General features: G+C 44.4%; 1 protein-coding gene across 3 annotated transcripts in view; it reads left to right on the forward strand.

Annotated features, from left to right (window-relative positions):
- Positions 1-19,256, forward strand: part of ADGRL4 (adhesion G protein-coupled receptor L4) — a 190,076-nt gene that overhangs the window by 75,621 nt on the left and 95,199 nt on the right. For 2 of the 3 annotated variants that reach the window (XM_056532607.1, XM_056532608.1), the window contains 2 exons: positions 12,742-12,888; positions 15,818-15,888. In XM_056532607.1, the coding sequence (XP_056388582.1) occupies positions 12,742-12,888; positions 15,818-15,888 (218 nt within the window). The remainder of the gene's footprint in view (positions 1-12,741; positions 12,889-15,817; positions 15,889-19,256) is intronic. The other variant, XM_056532609.1, reaches the window with a different exon arrangement.

Below are 19,256 nucleotides of genomic sequence, written 5' to 3' on the forward strand. Positions count from 1 at the left end.
AGATCGCTGGACAATTCAGTCCAGCGATCTGCGGCAGATTCCGGGTCAATCGGGTCTCCAGTGACCCGGTGACCCGGAATTACAGGCTGTTCGGGGCCGTCTCCGACGGCCCCGAACAGCCAGAGCCTGCAGGGGTGAGGTGGCACTGGTGCCACCTCACGATCGCCCTGATTCGTCGGCCGGATTACCGCCGACCAATCAGGGCGCCTGCTGCGGGTGTCACTCCCGCAACCCGCTCCGCCCCTCTTCCGGAGGACGTGAGCGGGTGCGGGACGTGCACCCCGGGTGCTGGGGACCCCAATCCCCGGCGTCAATGTTGGGATCGGGGCCCCAGGAGCGACGGCCGCGGCGCAGACGACGAGGGACTGACCTGTGCGGCAAGGATCGTTGGAGGTGAGTGACAGCCTCCTGCTGTTGCTTAGCAACAGCTCCCAGCATGCAAAAAGGGCATGCTGGGAGCTGTAGTTATGCAACAGCAGGAGGCAGACCACCACAACTCCCAGCATGCCCTTATGGGCATGCTGGGACTTGTAGTTTTGCAACAGCTGGAGGCACATTTGTTCTATGGAAAAGTGTACCTTCAGCTGTTGTGTAACTACAACTCCCAGCTTGCACCAACAGCTAAAGTGCATGCTGGGAGTTGTAGTAGTGCATCTGCTGGTTGCATAACTACAACTCCCAGCATGCCCGTTGGCTGTCGGTGACTGCTGGGAGTTGTAGTTTTGCAACAGCTGAAGGCACACTGAGTTATGTAGCAAACCAGTGTGTCTCCAGCTGTTGCATAACTACAGTCCCCAGCATCCCCAGCCAAAGTAGTATGCCTCCAGCTGTTGCATAACTACAAGACCCAGCATGCCCTTCCGCTGTCCGTACATGCTGGGGGTTGTAGCTTTTGCAACAGCTGAAGGCACACTGGTTGCAAAACACTGAGTTTGTTACCAAACTCTGTGTTTCACAACCAGTGTGCCTCCAGCTGTTGCAAAACTACAACTCCCAGCATGCACTGATAGACCGTACATGCTGGGAGTTGTAGTTTTGCAACAGCTGGATGTCCCCCCCCAATGTGAACGTACAGGGTACACTCACATGGGCGGAGGATTACAGTAAGTATCCAGCTGCAAGTTTGAGGTGCGGCAAAATTTCTGCCGCAGCTCAAACTGCCAGCGAGAAACTACTGTGAACCCCCGCCCGTGCGACTGTACCCTAAAAACACTACACTATCACACAATAAAAAGTAAAAAACACTACGTATACACATACCCCTATACAACCCCCCTCCCCTCCCCAATAAAAATGAAAAACGTCTGGTACGCCACGGTTTCCAAAACGGAGCCTCCAGCGGTTGCAAAACAACTACTCCCAGTATTGCCAGATAGCCACTGACTGTCCAGGCATGCTGGGAGTTTTACAACAGCTGGAGGCACCCTATTTGGGAATCACTGGCGTAGAATACCCCTATATCCTCCCCTATTCAAGTCCCTAATTTAGGCCTCAAATGCGCATGGCGCTCTCACTTTGGAGCCCTGTCGTATTTCAAGGCAACAGTTTAGGGTCACATATGGGGTATCGCCGTACTCGGGAGAAATTGTGTTACAAATTTTGGGGGGTATTTTCTGCTTTTACCCTTTTTAAAAATGTAAAATTTTTGGGAAAAGAGGCATTTTAGGTAAAAATTTTTTTTATTTTTTTTACATATGCAAAAGTCGTGAAACACCTGTGGGGTATTAAGGTTCACTTAACCCCTTGTTACGTTCCCCGAGGGGTCTAGTTTCCAAAATGGTATGCCATGTTTTTTTTTTTTTGCTGTCCTGGCACCATAGGGGCTTCCTAAATGCGGCATGCCCCCAGAGCAAAATTTGCTTTCAAAAAGCCAAATGTGACTCCTTCTCCTCTGAGACCTGTAGTGCGCCAGCAGAGCACTTTTCACCCCCATATGGGGCGTTTTCTGAATCGGGAGAAATTAGGCTTCAAATTTTGGGCGGTATTTTCTGCTTTAACCCTTTGTAAAAATGTAAATTTTTTGGGAAACCAAGCATTTTAGGTAAATTTTTTTTTTTTTTTTACATATGCAAAAGTTGTGAAACCCCTGTGGGGTATTAAGGTTCACTTTACCCCTTGTTACGTTCCCCAAGGGGTCTCGTTTCCAAAATGGTATGCCATGTGGGGTTTTTTGCTGTCCTGGCACCATAGGGGCTTCCTAAATGCGGCATGCCCCCAGAGCAAAATTTCCTTCAAAAAAGCCAAATGTGACTCCTTCTCTTCTGAGACCTGTAGTGCGCCAGCAGAGCACTTTTCACCCCCATATGGGGTGTTTTCTGAATCGGGAGAAATTGGGCTTCAAATTTTGGGGGGTATTTTCTGCTTTAACCCTTTGTAAAAATGTAAATTTTTTGGGAAACCAAGCATTTTAGGGAATTTTTTTTTTTTTTTTTTTTTTTACGTATGCAAAAGTTGTGAATCACCTGTGGGGTATTAAGGTTTACTTTACCCCTTGTTATGTTCCCCGAGGGGTCTAGTTTCCAAAATGGTATGCCATGTGTTTTTTGTTGCTGTTCTGGCACCATAGGGGCTTCCTAAATGTGACATGCCCCCCAAAAACCATTTGTCGCTCCTTCCCTTCTGAGCCCTCTACTGCGCCCGCCGAACAATTAACATAGACATATGAGGTATGTGCTTACTCGAGAGAAACTGGGTTTCAAATACAAGTAAAAATTTTCTCCTTTTTACCCCTTGCAAAAATTCAAAAATTGGGTCTACAAAAACATGCGAGTGTAAAAAATGAAGATTGTGAATTTTCTCCTTCACTTTGCTGCTATTCCTGTGAAACACCTAAAGGGTTAAAACGCTGACTGAATGTCATTTTGAATACTTTGGGGGGTGCAGTTTTTATAATGGGGTCATTTATGGGGTATTTCTAATATGAAGGCCCTTCAAATCCACTTCAAACCTGAACTGGTCCCTGAAAAAAAGCGAGTTTCAAAATTTTGTGAAAAATTGGAAAATTGCTGCGGAACTTTGAAGCCCTCTGGTGTCTTCCAAAAGTAAAAACTCATCAATTTTATGATGCAAATATAAAGTAGACATATTGTATATGTGAATAAAAAAAAAATTATTTTGAATATCCATTTTCCTTACAAGCAGAGAGCTTCACAGTTAGAAAAATGTCCTTAAGGTGAAAAAGGGCTCAGTCCTTAAGGGGTTAATAGAAGTAATTTACAAATATGTTTAACTTTCTACCACCAGTTGATTTAAAAGAAAAAAGGTTTTCACCGGAGTACCCCTTTAAGGCTGACCCTGTTTAGACTACTCCATTCTGCATTTCCCAGCATTCATTTCTCTGAGTTCACCTGTATTTTCAAATTTCCCCGAATATAAAAAAAAAAGATCTTCGACAAGGGATGAATAATTGGAAGAGGGTAGTGGTGAACGCAGCACAAAACTTTAGGACTTTGTACGTCAATTTTGTGGTGACAGGAAAATCAATATCAATACTTCGCAAATAATTTTATTGTTTCTTAATGGGGAAAACTATTTTGACCCAACTCGGTGGATGCACAATAGTTCATGCTTCTCCGGACAGGACACAAATGAGTTGGCCAGCAAAGCCGGAATGTTCCCAGTTTAAGTATAATACTGACACATGAAAAAAAAGTAAATTGGGAAATGAGGGAACATATTACTAGAGGTAAAAACTCACCATGAGGGAATGGATTGCCAGAGAACTCTACGAACCTGATCCCAATGTTGACATGCGATAGATTCTATTACATCTCTCCGAGCCTGGTATTAACGGGACTATTCTTCATCCAGCCACCCATAAATATCTTCATTAACTTCCCTTGCCGTCTGCTTTCTTATGAGCTCAAAGGGACTTCAATACTGATTGCAGGCCGCACTTCATCCTCACAAAGCGAAATCAATACTTCATCGACGCGAGCGATGCACACAGTATGTTGCATTCTTTTCACCGTCATGCAATTTTCTCCATCTAAGCTATTCTTGATAACATTGTACAATCCCAACATAGATGAGCTAACTTTGTCACTTTGTACAGTGAACATTGAGATTTTGATAGGTTATAGGGTTATCCTAATGCATTCTCTTAAAGTGTTGCGGTCATTAGTAAGAAAATTAAAAAAATGCTCAAGTCAGTGTAGTAATGTGCCATAAATATGTTGTCCAGGAATAGAAAAACACAGGTAATTTATTTCCCAAACAGCTCCCCGTCTGTCTCCAGGTTGGGTGTGGTTCTGTAGCTCAGTTCCATTGAAGTGAATTTAGCCAAGTTGTAATACCACACACAACCTGGGGACAGACATGGAGCGGTTTTGAAAATTAATTACCTGTGTTTTTCTATTCCTGGATAACACTTTTAATACTTGTATTTGTAATAATATAAATGTTTTTATAGGTAAAATAAATTTTGATCTATATTTTACTGTGCTTGCTGTACTGGCAGTTCTCCTGAAGGCTAGGGGCATTTCTTCAGGAACATGATGAACTTGTTTTTCCCTCTGCACAGACTTTTTTACTTTCGCAAAGCTTTGTGCCTAAAGTGCATGCTTTATATAACTCTAATGCAGCCATGTGGAACCTATATGGTGCAAGTATTTTATGCCAGAAAAAATAAACCTTTTTACAATTGCAAAGCTTTGTGCTGAATTGATAAATACAGCTAGTGAAATAAGTATGGAACACATCACCGTATTTCTCACTAAATGCTGTTTTCCGAAAGTATCTGCTAATTCCATGTCTTTTTGAAGCTTTCTACAAGTGTCCTTGGCTCTTGGACAACTCTTCTGATTATTCTTCTTGCTCCTCTGTTAGAAATCTTGTGATGAGCACCTGGTCAGGAAAAATTTATAGTGAAATTAATGTCTTTCCACTTCCGTATTATGGCCCCAAGTGTGCTCACCGGAACATTCAGAAGCGTAGAAATGTACCTGTAACCAACACCATTGTTGTGATTTGCAACAGTTAGGTTGCGAAGGTCTTGAGGCAGCTCTTTGCTTTTATCCACCATGAGATGTGTCTTGTGTGACACTTTGACCTCTTCGTAGCCATCAGTTGGGACTGAACCAGTTGATATTAATTCGCACTGACAAGGGGCTGGATTGCTTTTTAATTACTGATAGATTTCAGTTGTCTTGGCTTTCCATGCCTTTCCATGCCTTTCTTCATGTTTTCAATACTTTTTTCCTGTGTCCTTTCACATTATCACACATAATTCAATTTATGCGCTTATTTGGTTTGGTTTTGTGGGTAGGCCTCTGGAGTAGGGGTAGTGTAGTCAGGGTGTTGCTTAAGTATATCAGGGGTTAAGGTTAACCCTATCACTAGTGACGCCAGGCTGAGGGCTAGTATGCTGAGGTAATTCTCCGGCCTTTCGCCGCCCTTCCCAGTAACGAAAGGTGCATGCATTTAATGACTGAAGGTCCACAAAGTAGTTGAACTTGAACTTGGATAAACTTTACTTAAAGACTTGCGGTACATCCAATGAACAGTAACAGTCTCATTAATACAGTCTCCATACACCTCAGTGACTGACAGTTGTTGCGGACCTTGACTTTCTATATAAGTCTCAGAATTGAGGGTAATTTGCGAAGATCCGTCCGGATTTAGGGGTTAGATATGGTCCGGTGATCTTGCAGGGTGTGTAGGGATTGATTATACTCAAGGTTTAGTAAAGATCAGCAGTCGCCACAAGGCTCGGGCCTAAACTCACTGATGACAGCAGCGCAGATCCTTCCCCGACAACAGCCCAGGAACAAGAGAGCGAGCCATGGCCACCGCGCCCTTATATGGGCAGGGGCGGGCCTTTTTGGATTGGTCCATGGTCAGCTGTCACTCACCGTTACATAGCCTGATGGGTGAACACCTGACTTCCTCCAAAGGTCCTATACACAGAAACCATAGAGTCTTTGGAACGCATCACGTGACCCGCAGGTCCTGCGACACTAACTAGGTAAGTACACTTACTATACAAATATATACACATTAAATCTAAATAATTTTAATTACAAAAGGGGTGACAAGGGGCTAGCTAAGGATGAGGAACCCACCTACACCTAGAGACTCTGGCTTTGGGGACCTCACCACAAGGCAACGGATGCAATCCGGTGCCGGGACACCACAGTTTCATTGTATGTATGGATTACTAGGTTGGTTACCGACATCTGTTGAAAATTTCATGTCAACAGCACTTTAAGAAATATATTAAGTGAGAAAAAATTGTGACGTGTTCAATACTTATCTCACATATATAGCTTTGATCTATATAAGAAATGTATTGATTGCTTATAAACTTTTAAAATATAAAAAATCCATATCAACTAGGGGTGTGAATCGCCAAGAATTTGGCGATTCGATTCGAATCGCGATACCAGTGTGGCGATTCGATATATCCCGATATATCGCGATACCGTCTAGGTGACGATACATCGCGATATATCGCGATATATCGCCCACCTGGGAGCATTCATAGATCCCAATAGACGCCGCTGTCAGCTTTGACAGCGGCGATCTAGTACTACGGTGCTCACTTTTCTCATGTTATCCCGTCCGGGCTGCAAAATAAAATAAAACGCACTTTATCTTACCTGCCAACGAGCCCGCGGAGCTCCGGTACAGGTGTTCGGTCCCCGGGCTGTATTCTTCTTACTTCCTGTTAGTCCGGCACGTCACATGGAGCTTCAGCCTATCACCAGCGGAGGCGGGACATCGCTGCGGCTGGTGATAGGCTGAAGCTCCATGTGCCTGGATAGGATAAAATTAGAAAAGTGCGCACCGGATACTCCTTTAATAGCCAGCCGCGGCGATTGCCGCATGCTGGCGATTAGCGGCGGCCCCCGGCTACTGAAATCAGCCGGGGGTCGCATAGTACGGAGTGGGCACGAGTCGGAGCCCGCTCCATACACCCAGAGCGACGCCGTGTCAGATCCGGCCTGCCCGGCTCCACAAATGTGGAACTTTTATCTCCTGATGCCCAGGACAGGACATGCTGTTCCGGGCGTCCGCAGATAAAAATTCCACATCCCTAAAAGAATCGATTCAAAAATATTTTGAATCGATTCTGTATCGGCAAATGAAAAATCGCGATTATCGCGAGAATCCATTTTTTCTTACATCCCTAATATCAACCCATTTTTCTTATTTTTCAAATATAGAAACCTAAAATCCCCAAAACATGTGTATGGAGACATCATAGTAGCTAGTATCTGTCCACTTTGGAGCTGAGTTTAGGGTCAACTGACTATAAGAGATGGAGGGTAAAACTGCTGATTAATGCATCATATGTAGGGCAGAAAGAGCGCTGCTCCTCATGTACAGTGGTTTATTCTGAAACTCCAGCTCAGTTTAGCTCTGTTATACTTAAAGGGGTTCTCCCTTGTTTATACTGTTTTTTGTTATTATGTTTTTGTGTTATGTGTGTATAAGTATGTGTTTTTTTATGTGTGTTGTGATTATGTATATATGTATTTTCTTACCTTTTGTGAAGATCCGGAAGCTGACCCCTTTTTCTTCCACTGGCTTGCTGTGCACCTCGTCCTCTGCCATGTTGTGTTCGGTAAGTGGGATGTCGGGGGGTGTGTTCTTGCTTCTGTCCTTCCTATCTTCTGACGTCCGAGGCAAATCTTTTCTTCCTGTTTCTTCCGTGGCTCAGCGACGTATATGCAGCCTCTTCCGGCGCATGCGCAGGTAGTTTTTATTTTATTTTTACCAATAACATTTTTTTGTCTAATAGATAAACTGTCTGCGCATGCGCGAGTACGCAAGTGCTACGCTAACAGCGTAGCGTACGTTAGGTCTACGCTAATAGCGTAGCTTCGTGCAAGCGCAGACAGTTTGTCAATTAGACAAAAAAAACTTTATTGGTAAAAAAAAAAAAATACCTGCGCATGCGCCGGAAGAGGCCGCAGATTCGTCGCTGAGCCACGGAAGAAACAGGAAGAAAAGATTTGCCTCGGACGTCAGAAGATAGGAAGGACAGAAGCAAGAACACACCCCCCGACATCCCACTTACCGAACACAACATGGTGGAGGCCGAGGTGCACAGCAAGCAAGTGGAAGAAAAAGGGGCCAGCTTCCGGATCTTCACAAAAGGTAAGAAAATATAATAACATAATAACAAAAAACAGTATAAACAAGGGAGAACCCCTTTAAATGCTAATATATGACCATTGCTATTTCATTTTACTGAAGCAGTGTTTCCCAACCAGTGTGCCTTCAGCTGGTGCAAAACTACAATTCCCAGCATGCCAGGACAGCCGAAGGCTGTCCACGCATGCTAGGAGTTTTGGTTTTGCACCAGCTGGAGGCACACTGGTTGGGAAAGACTGCTCTATCCAGAGGATCTCTTTGACCCCCCCAAAATCACCAAATTGGGGCCCTGAATCTCTACCCTGCATAGAGCGCTGGGTCGGCAAGTGCTCCATGCATTCTCAATGCCAGAGATACATGAGTGCAGCGTACCCCTTTAAAGGGGTACTCTGGTTATGCAAAATCTATACCCTAACCACAAGATGGGAGATAAGTAACTGATGGTATGGGGGGGGGGTCTGACTGGGACCCCTGCAGTCTCTAGAACTGGGCCTGTCATTTACCTTTTAGCCCCCACCTTCCGAGACGATCTGGTCTTGGGCGTGAGGGCCGATTCACCAATCACCGGCCGCAACGATGTCCTATCTCAGCTGATGATGGCCAAGCAGGCTGTCACTGAGACCAATTTGTTTCGGAAGGTGCTCTGAGAGGTAATAGACACTGGGGGTCCCAGCAGAGCAGTCAACCCCCCCCCCCCCCCCCCCCCAGATCAGATGCTTATCCTCTATCTTGTGCATAGGGGATACGATTTGGATAACCGGAGTACCCCTTTAATGGGGTAAGCTTGACTCCTGTATCTCAGGCACTCCCATAGAGAATGCATAGAGCATGTGCCAACCCAGCGCACCATGAAGAGGGGATATTCAGGGCTCCATTCTGCAGATTTTAGGGGGTCGGAAAGATCCTGTGAACAGAACAGTATTTCCAAACCTGTGGACCTCCAGCCGTTGCAAAGCTACAACTGCCAGCATGCCCGGACAGCCAAAGGCTGTCCGGGCATGCTGGGAGTTGTAGCTTTGCACCGGCTGGAGGCACCCTGGTTGGGAAACACTGTTATTATGGAATGGAAGTAAAAAAAAAAAAAATAAAATTAAAAATAAATAAATGAAAAATAAAAAAGAGAGAGTTAAAAAACAGAGTAAAGTCAACTCATTGCAAAAATCCGAAATTCTCCAGACTGTTATTTCTGTTCCTCGGCTGTTTTAATGCATTAAAGCTGTAAAATATGAATAAACAGTCTGTTTTATTGGCAGTTTTGACTGCACAGCTCCAGTCATTGTAATTCCCTATGACTCACGTGTACGGAGAACTTCCTGTCAAAGGAAGCCCCCCGAATTATTGACATTCCTTAACATAAAATCTAAAAATATTCCCGGTTCAAATTTGTGCAGCGAGGATTTCTGGTAAATATTAATGAAAGATAAGAATTTTCATTGTACATTCGCCTAGGATATAGGTTATAGAATATTTTGTGAATAATAGCTGTCAGTCTACTTTCGCATCACGGATTTGTTTTCTAAACTTTTTTAAAATAGTGTTTTGTTTTTTTCAAAAAAACAAAACAAAAAACCATACAGCCTGTTCTCAATTAGCCCGGCTATAATGGTACGGTCCTAGGCTCAGGCCTGTTCACATTAATGTTTTTTTTTTTTTTTCCATCAAATGGATGATATTGTCTACTGATATATTAGAATTAAAGGGGCACTCCGGGGAGCTGAACTTATTGGATATTTATGCCCAATCCACAGGATAGGGGATGAGTGTCTGATCAAGGGGGATCCTGTATGTGGCCACATTTACTTACCCGTTCTCGGTGTGCTACAGCCCCAACCTTCCTGGAAGAGTGTAAGTGAAGCCCGCTCAGCCATTCACCTGCCACAGCACCGAGGATGAGCAAGTAAACTAGGCCCCAAACAGGACAACGCGAGAGGTCCACCCCCACCCCCCGAATCAGACACTTATCCACTATCTTGTGGATAGGGAATAAGTGTCTGATAAGTTCTTCTGGGACCCCTTGTCCTATATGTCCTATATGGGGCGGAGTTTACTTGCTTGGCTTCGGCATCATGGCCAGGGATTGACTGTGTGGGCTTCACTTGGGCTCATTGAGGAGGGTGGGGGTTGTAGCGCACCGGGAATGGGTAAGTAGATGGGAAGATGGTCCCAGTTGGCGGACCCCCCATGATCAGATACTTATCCCCAATGTGGTGGATAGGAAATAAGTGTCTGATAAGTTCAGTTCCTCGGACTACCCCTTTAACAGTCAGACTTGGTCAGTTGAAGCAACTAACTAACACGCTACAACGTTGTTAACTCTGCTATATCTGTATGTACCATTCAGCGTTTAAATCAAGTAAAAATTCTGGATACTGGTTTCCATTTTTTACTATGTAAAAGGTCCAACCTTGCCAGCCTTAAGATAATGTATTAATATATGACCATGCATACAGTTTTAAGTTGCATGAAGACCACTGTGACAAGTTGGAACACTCACCAATCATAAAGTGATGGCATATGCTAGTTATAGCAGCGTTACACCCCCTTCACTCTCACCATTGGTTGTAGTCCCAGAGGTCAAACCACCTCCGATCATAAAGTCATGGCACATTTGAGTAATGTGTTCACTCTTACAATTGGGTAGTTCCAGTAGTTGGTCCTGAACCAATCATTAAGTGATGACATATCCTAGCAGTATCAGCCCTGCGACCCCTTCCCTCTTACAATCACTGGGGCTATCAGAGATCGTATCTCTACGACCACTCCTGGTGATACATCATCACTTTATGGGATGGGAATACCCTTTTAACATCTTTTTGTATTTACTTTTAAGGTATTGGTTCTAGATGTTCTTCACCCAGTAATTAGTGAGTCATTCAGTCTTTCTTTTAGCACAGTCACAAAAATGTCTTTGTCCTAGTAAGCCAACACAAAGATTTAGATCTTGAATATGGTAGGGGACCATTTTATATTTCCTCTTGGCCTCACATCAGTGTTTTGGAAACCATTTAAAACTTGCCCCTAAAGATGTACCCATGTTTGGTAGGGAACCATGTTACTTTTTGCTTTTCGTCTCACCTTACTGTTTCGGACTCTATTTTGAACTTGCTCCAAGAGTTTACGCAAATTTGGTAGGGGGACATTTTATTTTTGCTCCTGGCTTTACATTAGTGTTTCAGACTCCATTTTGTACTTGCACCTAAAGGCTAACCCATGTCTAGTAGGGGGCCATTTTATTTTCAATCTTGACCTCAGATCCGTATTTTGGAGACCATTTTAAACTTGTCTCCAAGGGTCTAGTAACATCTGTTAGGGAACCATTTCATTTTTTGCTCCTAGCCTTGCATCAATGTTTCAAACTCCATTTTGAACTTGCCTCTAAACGTTTACCCACGTCTGGTAGGGAACCATTTTATTTTCTTGCTCTTGACCTCACACCAGTGTTTTTGACTCAATTTTGAACTTGCATTTAAGGATGTACCCACATCTGGTAGGGAACCATTTTATTTTTTGCTCCTGGCCTTACATCAGTGTTTTAGACATCATTTTGAACTTGCTCCTAATCTTGTTCCCATGTCTGGGAGGAATCCACTTTGTTTTAGCTCAGGGACCTATGTTTCAGACTCCATTTTGAATGTGTCCCCAAAGGTCTAGTAGGGAGTCATTTTCTTTTTTTCCAAGGCCTCACGTCAATTGGAAAACATTTTGACCCTGCCCCCTAAGGGTATATCCATGTCTGGAAGGAAGCCATTTTGTTTTATCTCAGGGCCTTATTTCAGTGTTTCAGACTCCATTTTGAACGTGTCCCCAGGGTCTACCCACATCTACCAGGGAGTCATTACCTTATTTTTCAGGGACTCACGTCAATTGGACAACATTATAACCCTGCCCCCAAGGATATAGCCATGTATTAAAGGAAGCCATTCTGCTTTTTGCTGAGGGCCTCAGATCAGTGCCGCCATCCTATCCAAAAGTTTCACAAGTTCCATATTAAGACCTCTTCACATTTCCAACCTATCAACCATTTACCGTCTATAGCTTGAGATCCCCTTTTCCTCCAGACATATAGTCATGATGTATCTCGGCGGTTTTAATAAACCTCAGCCCTTTTTCCTCTCATTATTAAACCTATCCGTCTCCATATTTTCACCTGAATGTTTATTTGTTTGCGATTTATCATCCGGCTCAGTCTACAATTATGCACCAATAACCGTATGTGACAACTCGTAAGAAAAACTTCCTACTTAGCCTAAGTTATGGATTTTCCTATTCTAATTACAAACATGAATAAGTAGGAGACATCTTTTCAGGTAATTTATGGGGGAAGTATATTGGTGTCAGCAGCTGAATTTGGAGATATCTAAAAATGTTTCATTCCCCTCCTTATCCTCTTGAAACAGAATATTGTGATGTGGGGAAACATTTAATTGTTTCGCTTTTTTCTAATCTACGCCTCATTGACAGAGGGAGAAAGATGAAATTATCTCACGACGGATGATGTTTCTTTTTTATATCTTAGAAAAATTGCAATTCTGGGTCTTTGCCACCAGGCATCGAGTAACACGGGGGGTGTGGGGGAAAGGGGGGGGGGGCTTACGCTCTGTAAATGTGTCATTAAACTCCGATTTGACATGGTATTTGCAGATATAGATGAATGCAACCAAATCAAGTGTGGCGACCACGCTCAGTGTGAGAATACCGCCGGAGGGTACAATTGCTCATGTCTGAAAGGTTATCACTCGTCCTCAGGAAGTTTGCACTTTAAAGCAAGCGATGGGACTTACTGTCAAGGTAAGTGGTGGAAATATTAATCCATCTTTTTGTACCATTTAATTGCTACATCAACTTTACAAAGGAAGGATTTTCCTGCAGGTTACATTCAGGATAATTACATTTAGAAAGTATAATAGGTAACAAAAAGGTATTATGGTACTTTTTCAAAATAGTTTTAATTGTGTTCATAGGGGGAAAAAATTATGTAAAAAAAAAGGTAGATGAGAGATTGAATGGGAATATTTTTGAAAATTTGCAGGTACCATTGTGATACAGGACATGTTGGGTTCTGCAGTTTGGCATTTCATTTTTAACTAATGCTGGTCATAGATATAACAATTTAGTTGGCTAATCCCACCATATCTGAGAAAACAGAAGTCACGGCAAGCCAGGTTAAGCAGAAAAATATTTAAAAAATTAAGACAGTCTAAAAGTCTGTAGAAGTGAATAAGTAAAATTCTACCTTGCAATGCTATATGTAACCACTTGGGGTGCTGTGAAAGAAACAATCACAGCTATAATACTAAAACCACTGACAGGTGAGGCAGAGCACCAATTTTTCAAGTGGAAGCAGGGGAAATAGAGAAATGTAAGGATCTGAATGAATGTGACGAGGGCCAAATTGTGATGAATAGGCGACCGAGTCACTTAACCTCTAATTGGCTACCAAAAGTGCCATTCCCACAATAGGACTGCTGTAGAGTGCCCCCTGTGACTCTTGAATACCAATAAAGGTTACTACAATGGGCATGTGAGCATAAGAACTAGACCGTGGAGGGATGGAAGAAGGCGGCTTAGTCTGATTAATCAGGTTCATTAGTTATCTAGGAAAGAGATGGCACCAGGATCTACTATGGGAAGAAGATAAGCCAGTGGGGGTAATGGGATGGGCAATGTTCTGCTGGAAACCTTGGGTCCTACAGGAGAATTCATATGAATGTTGCTGTGACATGTGTCCCCTTCCTAAACATTGTACAGACCAAGAAGCCCCCTTCATGGCAACAGGATCCCCTAATGACAGTGGTCTCTTCCGAAAGGATGCCTCAGCCACACGGCAAACATTGTGCAGGGAGAGGACTTGAGGAGTGTGCCAAAGAGTTGAAGTTGTCCACATTGCCCAGATCTTAATTCTGATCGAGCATCTGTGCTAGAAAAATTAGTCTAGTCCATGGAGGCCGCATCTCACATCTTCATGACGTAGAGGATCTTCTGTTAATGTCTTGGTGCCAGATACCACAAGACACCTTCAAAGGTTGTGTGTAACCCATGCCTCTATGGATGAGCCGTGCATCGGGATTGGTACCCCTTGGATTCCAGGGTGCCCAATATAAACTTGTGGTTGTGGACACTAATGAGGTTGTTGCGGGCAGGAACGTGTGGTAATAGGGCATACAGCTGGTCCTGCAAAATTCCATGCCGTCCTGTAAACCTCCAAAATGCCACAGGGGGCTGATGAAATAGCACAAGGGGGTGGGGTGATGAAATGCCCTGGAGGGAAATGAAATGGCACGGGCAATGAAAATCACACCTTGCGGGAGTGAGCAGTAATGGTTAGAAATCCAGTGGGGGCGGGCAAAAACGAGATTAAAACAGTACCCAGTAGGGTCCTACCCTGCTTTGGCGGCCTATATAGGTGGAACCTATACGATATTCAGCAGGTGCTATACGATATTCAGGGTCCTGTACAGAACATATAATGTCCTAAAAAAAAAGGAAAATGGAGACTCCCTCAACTGATGTACAAAGAAGCAGCTAACCCTGGCAGAGGTAAAGAGTACAGAACATGTAATACCTCCCTGTACTGTAGGGGGCGCTACCAGACACCAGTCAGTGCATGCACTTTAGGAATACAGGGGTTTTACCAGTAAAATATCCATTCTGATTGGTCGGTTCTTCCAGCCATCGACACGTTTTGCAGATTCCATAGCATGGTATGTCGAGTTTGGTTTCAAGTTACAATGGTCCACAAAAGTCCATTGTATCTTGAAAGTATTGTATGTTGAGGCCATTGTAAGTTGAGGGATCACTGTACTATCGTGCAGGACAATTTAAATATCTGATCGCGAGGGGGGTCCAACCGCCACGATCCCTAGCGATCTCCTGCATGGCACCCCAGCTCTCCTCAGAAATGAAGTGTGTCGACCCCAGCACAAAGCTGACACATTCCCTCCATGTATCTCTATGGGAAAGCCAGTGACTGAGCGTTCAGCTATCTCCGGCTCTCCCATAGAGATACATCAAGGGTGCATGCAGGGGTCGACAGGCTCTGTTCCTGGGAAGTAGAGATGAGCGAACTTACAGTAAATTCGATTCGTCGCGAACTTCTCGGCTCGGCAGTTGATGACTTTTCCTGCATAATTTAGTTCAGCTTTCAGGTGCTCCCGTGGGCTGGAAAAGGTGGATACATTCCTAAGAGATTCTTTCCTAGGACTGTATCCACCTTTTCCAGCCCACCGGAGCACCTGAAAGCTGAACTAATTTATGCAGGATAAGTCATCAACTGCCGAGCCGAGAAGTTTGCGACGAATCGAATTTACTGTAAGTTCGCTCATCTCTACTGGGAAGTGCTGGGGTGCCATGCAGGAGATCGCAGGGTGTCCCAGTGGTCGGACCCCCGCAATCTAAAACTTATCCCCTATCCTTTAGATAAGGGATAAATTGCCCTGCAGGATAGTTCCCCTTAAATTTAGAGATAGTTCACATTTTACAAAATTGACTATTGTAATGTTATTGTGTCAGAAACCAGAAAATATGTAAAAAGAAAGAAAACCAAAGAATGTTACATTAGCTACATTCTAGGTTCTAGGTTCTATGAAATGTATTCCATTAGGTTGAATTCTTTTCCCTTCCTTCATTTACACATACATTAATGTCATTCATTATTTGCTATAACTTCGGATGGATTATGATATATGATATATTCAAAATGTTTTTTTTTTCTTTGTAGAAAATGTGAAGATTAAGTGTCATCTGGATGATCGGTGCATCTCCACAAGCATTAATCAAACTATGAGCAAGGTATGGAGGTCTGGGGATATGCTCTCGAAGACTAGGCCCTGAGGAAAAGGGTCATGCTCCATTGGTGGTCTCCTAACCTCCATTGGATGGTGACGTCATGCATGTATAAGATCTACTATAATGGAATAAGCAAACTGGATACCTTCTTAAAAGGGTTTAAAGGGGTACTCCGCCTCTAGACATCTTATCCCTTATCCAAAAGATGTCTGAACGTGAGGGTCCCGCCGCTGGGGACCCCCGCGATCTCGGCTTCACCACCCCAGACATCCGGTGCACGGAGCGAACTTCGCTCTATGACTGGTGATGCGGGGTGGGTGCTTTTGACGTTGCGGTCATGCCTCGCTCTTAAATCCTAAGGATAGGGGATAAGTTATAGCTCACGAGGGTCCGACTGCTGGGACCCCCCATGATCTCCTGAACGGGGCCTTGGCAGTCTGCTGGGAGCGGCCGTTGAGACCCCCACAGGAAGCCTCCATGTATCTCTATGGGATACATGGAGGGGGGCGTGTCAGCCGCCGGTCCCAGCAGACTGCCAGGGCCCTGTTCAGGAGATCGGGGGGGGGGGGGGGGTCCCAGCAGTCGGACCCCCGGGAGATATAACTTATCCCCTATCCTTAGGATTTACGAGCGGGGCGTGACCGCAACGTCACGGGCACCCGCACCGCATCACCAGTCATAGAGCGAAGTTCGCTCCGTGCACCAGATGTCTGGGGGGGGTGAAGCCGAGATTGCGGGGGTCCCCAGCGGCGGGACCCTCACGTTCAGACATCTTTTGGATAGGGGATAAGATGTTTAGAGGCGGAGTACCCCTTTAAACTCTCTTAAGAAGGTATCCAGTTTGCTTATTCCATTATAGTTTACGTAGATCTTATACATGCATGACGTCACCATCCATGGAGGTTAGGAGACCACCAATGGAGCATATCCTTTGGATACGGGATGTTATCTTTCACTACATTTCTCCTTTAAACTGTTGAGATTAGAAACTTGTCCAGTCCTGCCCATTGTCGCGAGAGTAGAGTGACCTGTAAGTCCCAGCTCCTGACCATTGATTTTCTTGTAACTTCTAAAATGCCCTTGCTGCTAAGACTCCAAGGGTGCGTTCACACGGCCGCCTGTCCCCGTTTTTTTTTATCCCAGTTTCGGTTCCGTTCTTGCAGGCTGTAAACGGATTAAAAGCGTTTTTTTTTTTTTTTTTTTTTTAAATCCCATTTATGTCATTGGGATTTTTTTTACAATCCATTTTACATCCGTTTGTGCCCGTCTACGCTCATTTCCGTTTTTTTGACGGCAGAAAAAACGGCACAGGCAGTATTTTTTCTTCCGTCTAAAAAAAAAAATGGAAGAAAAAACGGATACAGTAAATTTAACAGTGAAGTCTATGGAAAACGGATCGGAGCCTTTAATGTCATCCGTTTGCATCTTTTTTTTCTCCATTTTTACTTCTGAGCATGCTCAGAACTAAAAAAAAATTCTTGCTTTATTAAATGAACAATAACGGATACAAACGGATAACATCCGTTTGCATCCGTTACTGTCCGTTTTTTGTAAAGTCTGTTTTTAATTTTGACTGGAGACGGCCGTGTGATCGCAGCCTAACTCAGTGTTTCTGAACCAGGGTGCCTCCAGCTGTTGCAAAACTACAACTCCCAGCCTGCCCGGACAGCCGGAGGCTGTCCGGGCAGGCTGAGAGTTGTAGTTTTGCAACAGCTGGAGGCACCCTGGTTGGGAAACACTGCTCCAACTAATATGTTATTACATGCAGTAACCCAGATTTATGCAGGTTCATGCATTGGTAATTTACAAAAGGCGTAGATTCCTACTCCAGAATTCCAGGCAGAACTTTCTGACTGTGTGGCAGTTAAAGGGGTACTCCGGTGGCAAACTTTTTTTTTTTTTTTAATGAACTGATGCCAGAAAGTTAAACAGATTTGTAAATGACTTCTATAAAAAAAAAGATATTTACCCTTCCAGTACTTTTTAGCAGCTGTATGCTACAGAGGAAAATCTTTTCTTTTTGAATTTCTTTTTTGTCTTCTCCACAGTGCTCTCTGCTGACACCTGATGCCCATATCAGGAACTGTCCAGAGCAGGAGAAAATCCCCATAGCAAACCTATGCTGCTCTGGACAGTTCCTGACACGGACAGAGGTGTCAGCAGTGAGCACTGTGGACAAGACAAAAAAAAAGAAATTCAAAAAGAAAAGAATTTCTTCAGTAGCATACAGCTGCTAAAAAGTACTGGAAGGGTAGAGATCTTTTAATAGAAGTAATTTACAAATCTGTTTAACTTTCTGGCACCAGTTCATAAAAAAATTAATTAATTAATTAAAGAGTACCGCTTTAAATTTGACCTTGGGACTTTGGCTGGTTTACAGAGGTAAAGCTCGCACAGCCAGGGCCTTTTTTTTGTGCTGTTTTTAATTTGTGCATTAGGGGGGATATTCATCCAGACCTCTGCCTAGGAAAAGTGTTGCATTTTCCCCTAGCAACCAATCAGGTTGCTTCTATTAATTTCCAGGGTCCTTTTTGCGCTTTCTGGTTGGACACTGTTTAAATGTTCTACATTCTATTGTTGTAGCTATTTTCTCTGTCATTTTATTTTTGGTGTGGATTTGCGCCTTAATGAAGGTATTTGCGCCAAAATTTGCGTCAAATCAAAAAGTCGCAATTAACGAATTCCAAACCGATGCATGATTGTAACTGAAATCCTGACTAACACCGTCAATTCAGTGATAATGTTTTAAACCACTTGGCGCAACTGATTGTCGCAAAAAGTAACATACAGTGACCCCCCCCCCGACCTACGATGGCCCCGACATACGATCATTTCAACATACGATGGCCTCTCAGAGGCAGCATCAACATACGATGCTTTTGTATGTCGGGGCCATCGCATAAACGGCTATCCGGCAGCGCAGACTGCTTCAGCTGCCACCGGATAGCCGTTTACGGTGCCCCGTGTGCTCCGCTGACGATCACTTACCCTTCCTCGGGGCTCCGGCGCGTCCTCTTCGGGATCCCCTGCATCGTCGGCGCTCTCCATTGTCGTCATCACGTCGCTGCGCACGCCGTCCCGTCATCCAATAGGAGCGGCGTGCGTAGCGACGTGATGGCGGCGACGGAGAGCGAGGATGCCGGGGAAGCAGAGGCCTTGCCGGAGCGTTGGGGACACCACGGGGACGCGGTGACAGCGATGGAAGGCGACATCCAGGGCAGCGGTGACGAGCGGTGACGGTCCGGAGCGGCGGGGACAGGTGAGTATAACCTCCAATACTAGTGGTCTTCAACCTGCGGACCTCCCGATGTTGCAAAACTACAACTCCCAGCATGCCCGGACAGCCGTTGGCTGTCCGGGCATGCTGGGTG

The sequence above is a fragment of the Hyla sarda genome, chromosome 7, assembly GCF_029499605.1.
Source record: "Hyla sarda isolate aHylSar1 chromosome 7, aHylSar1.hap1, whole genome shotgun sequence".
NCBI classification, from domain to species: Eukaryota; Metazoa; Chordata; class Amphibia; order Anura; family Hylidae; genus Hyla; species Hyla sarda.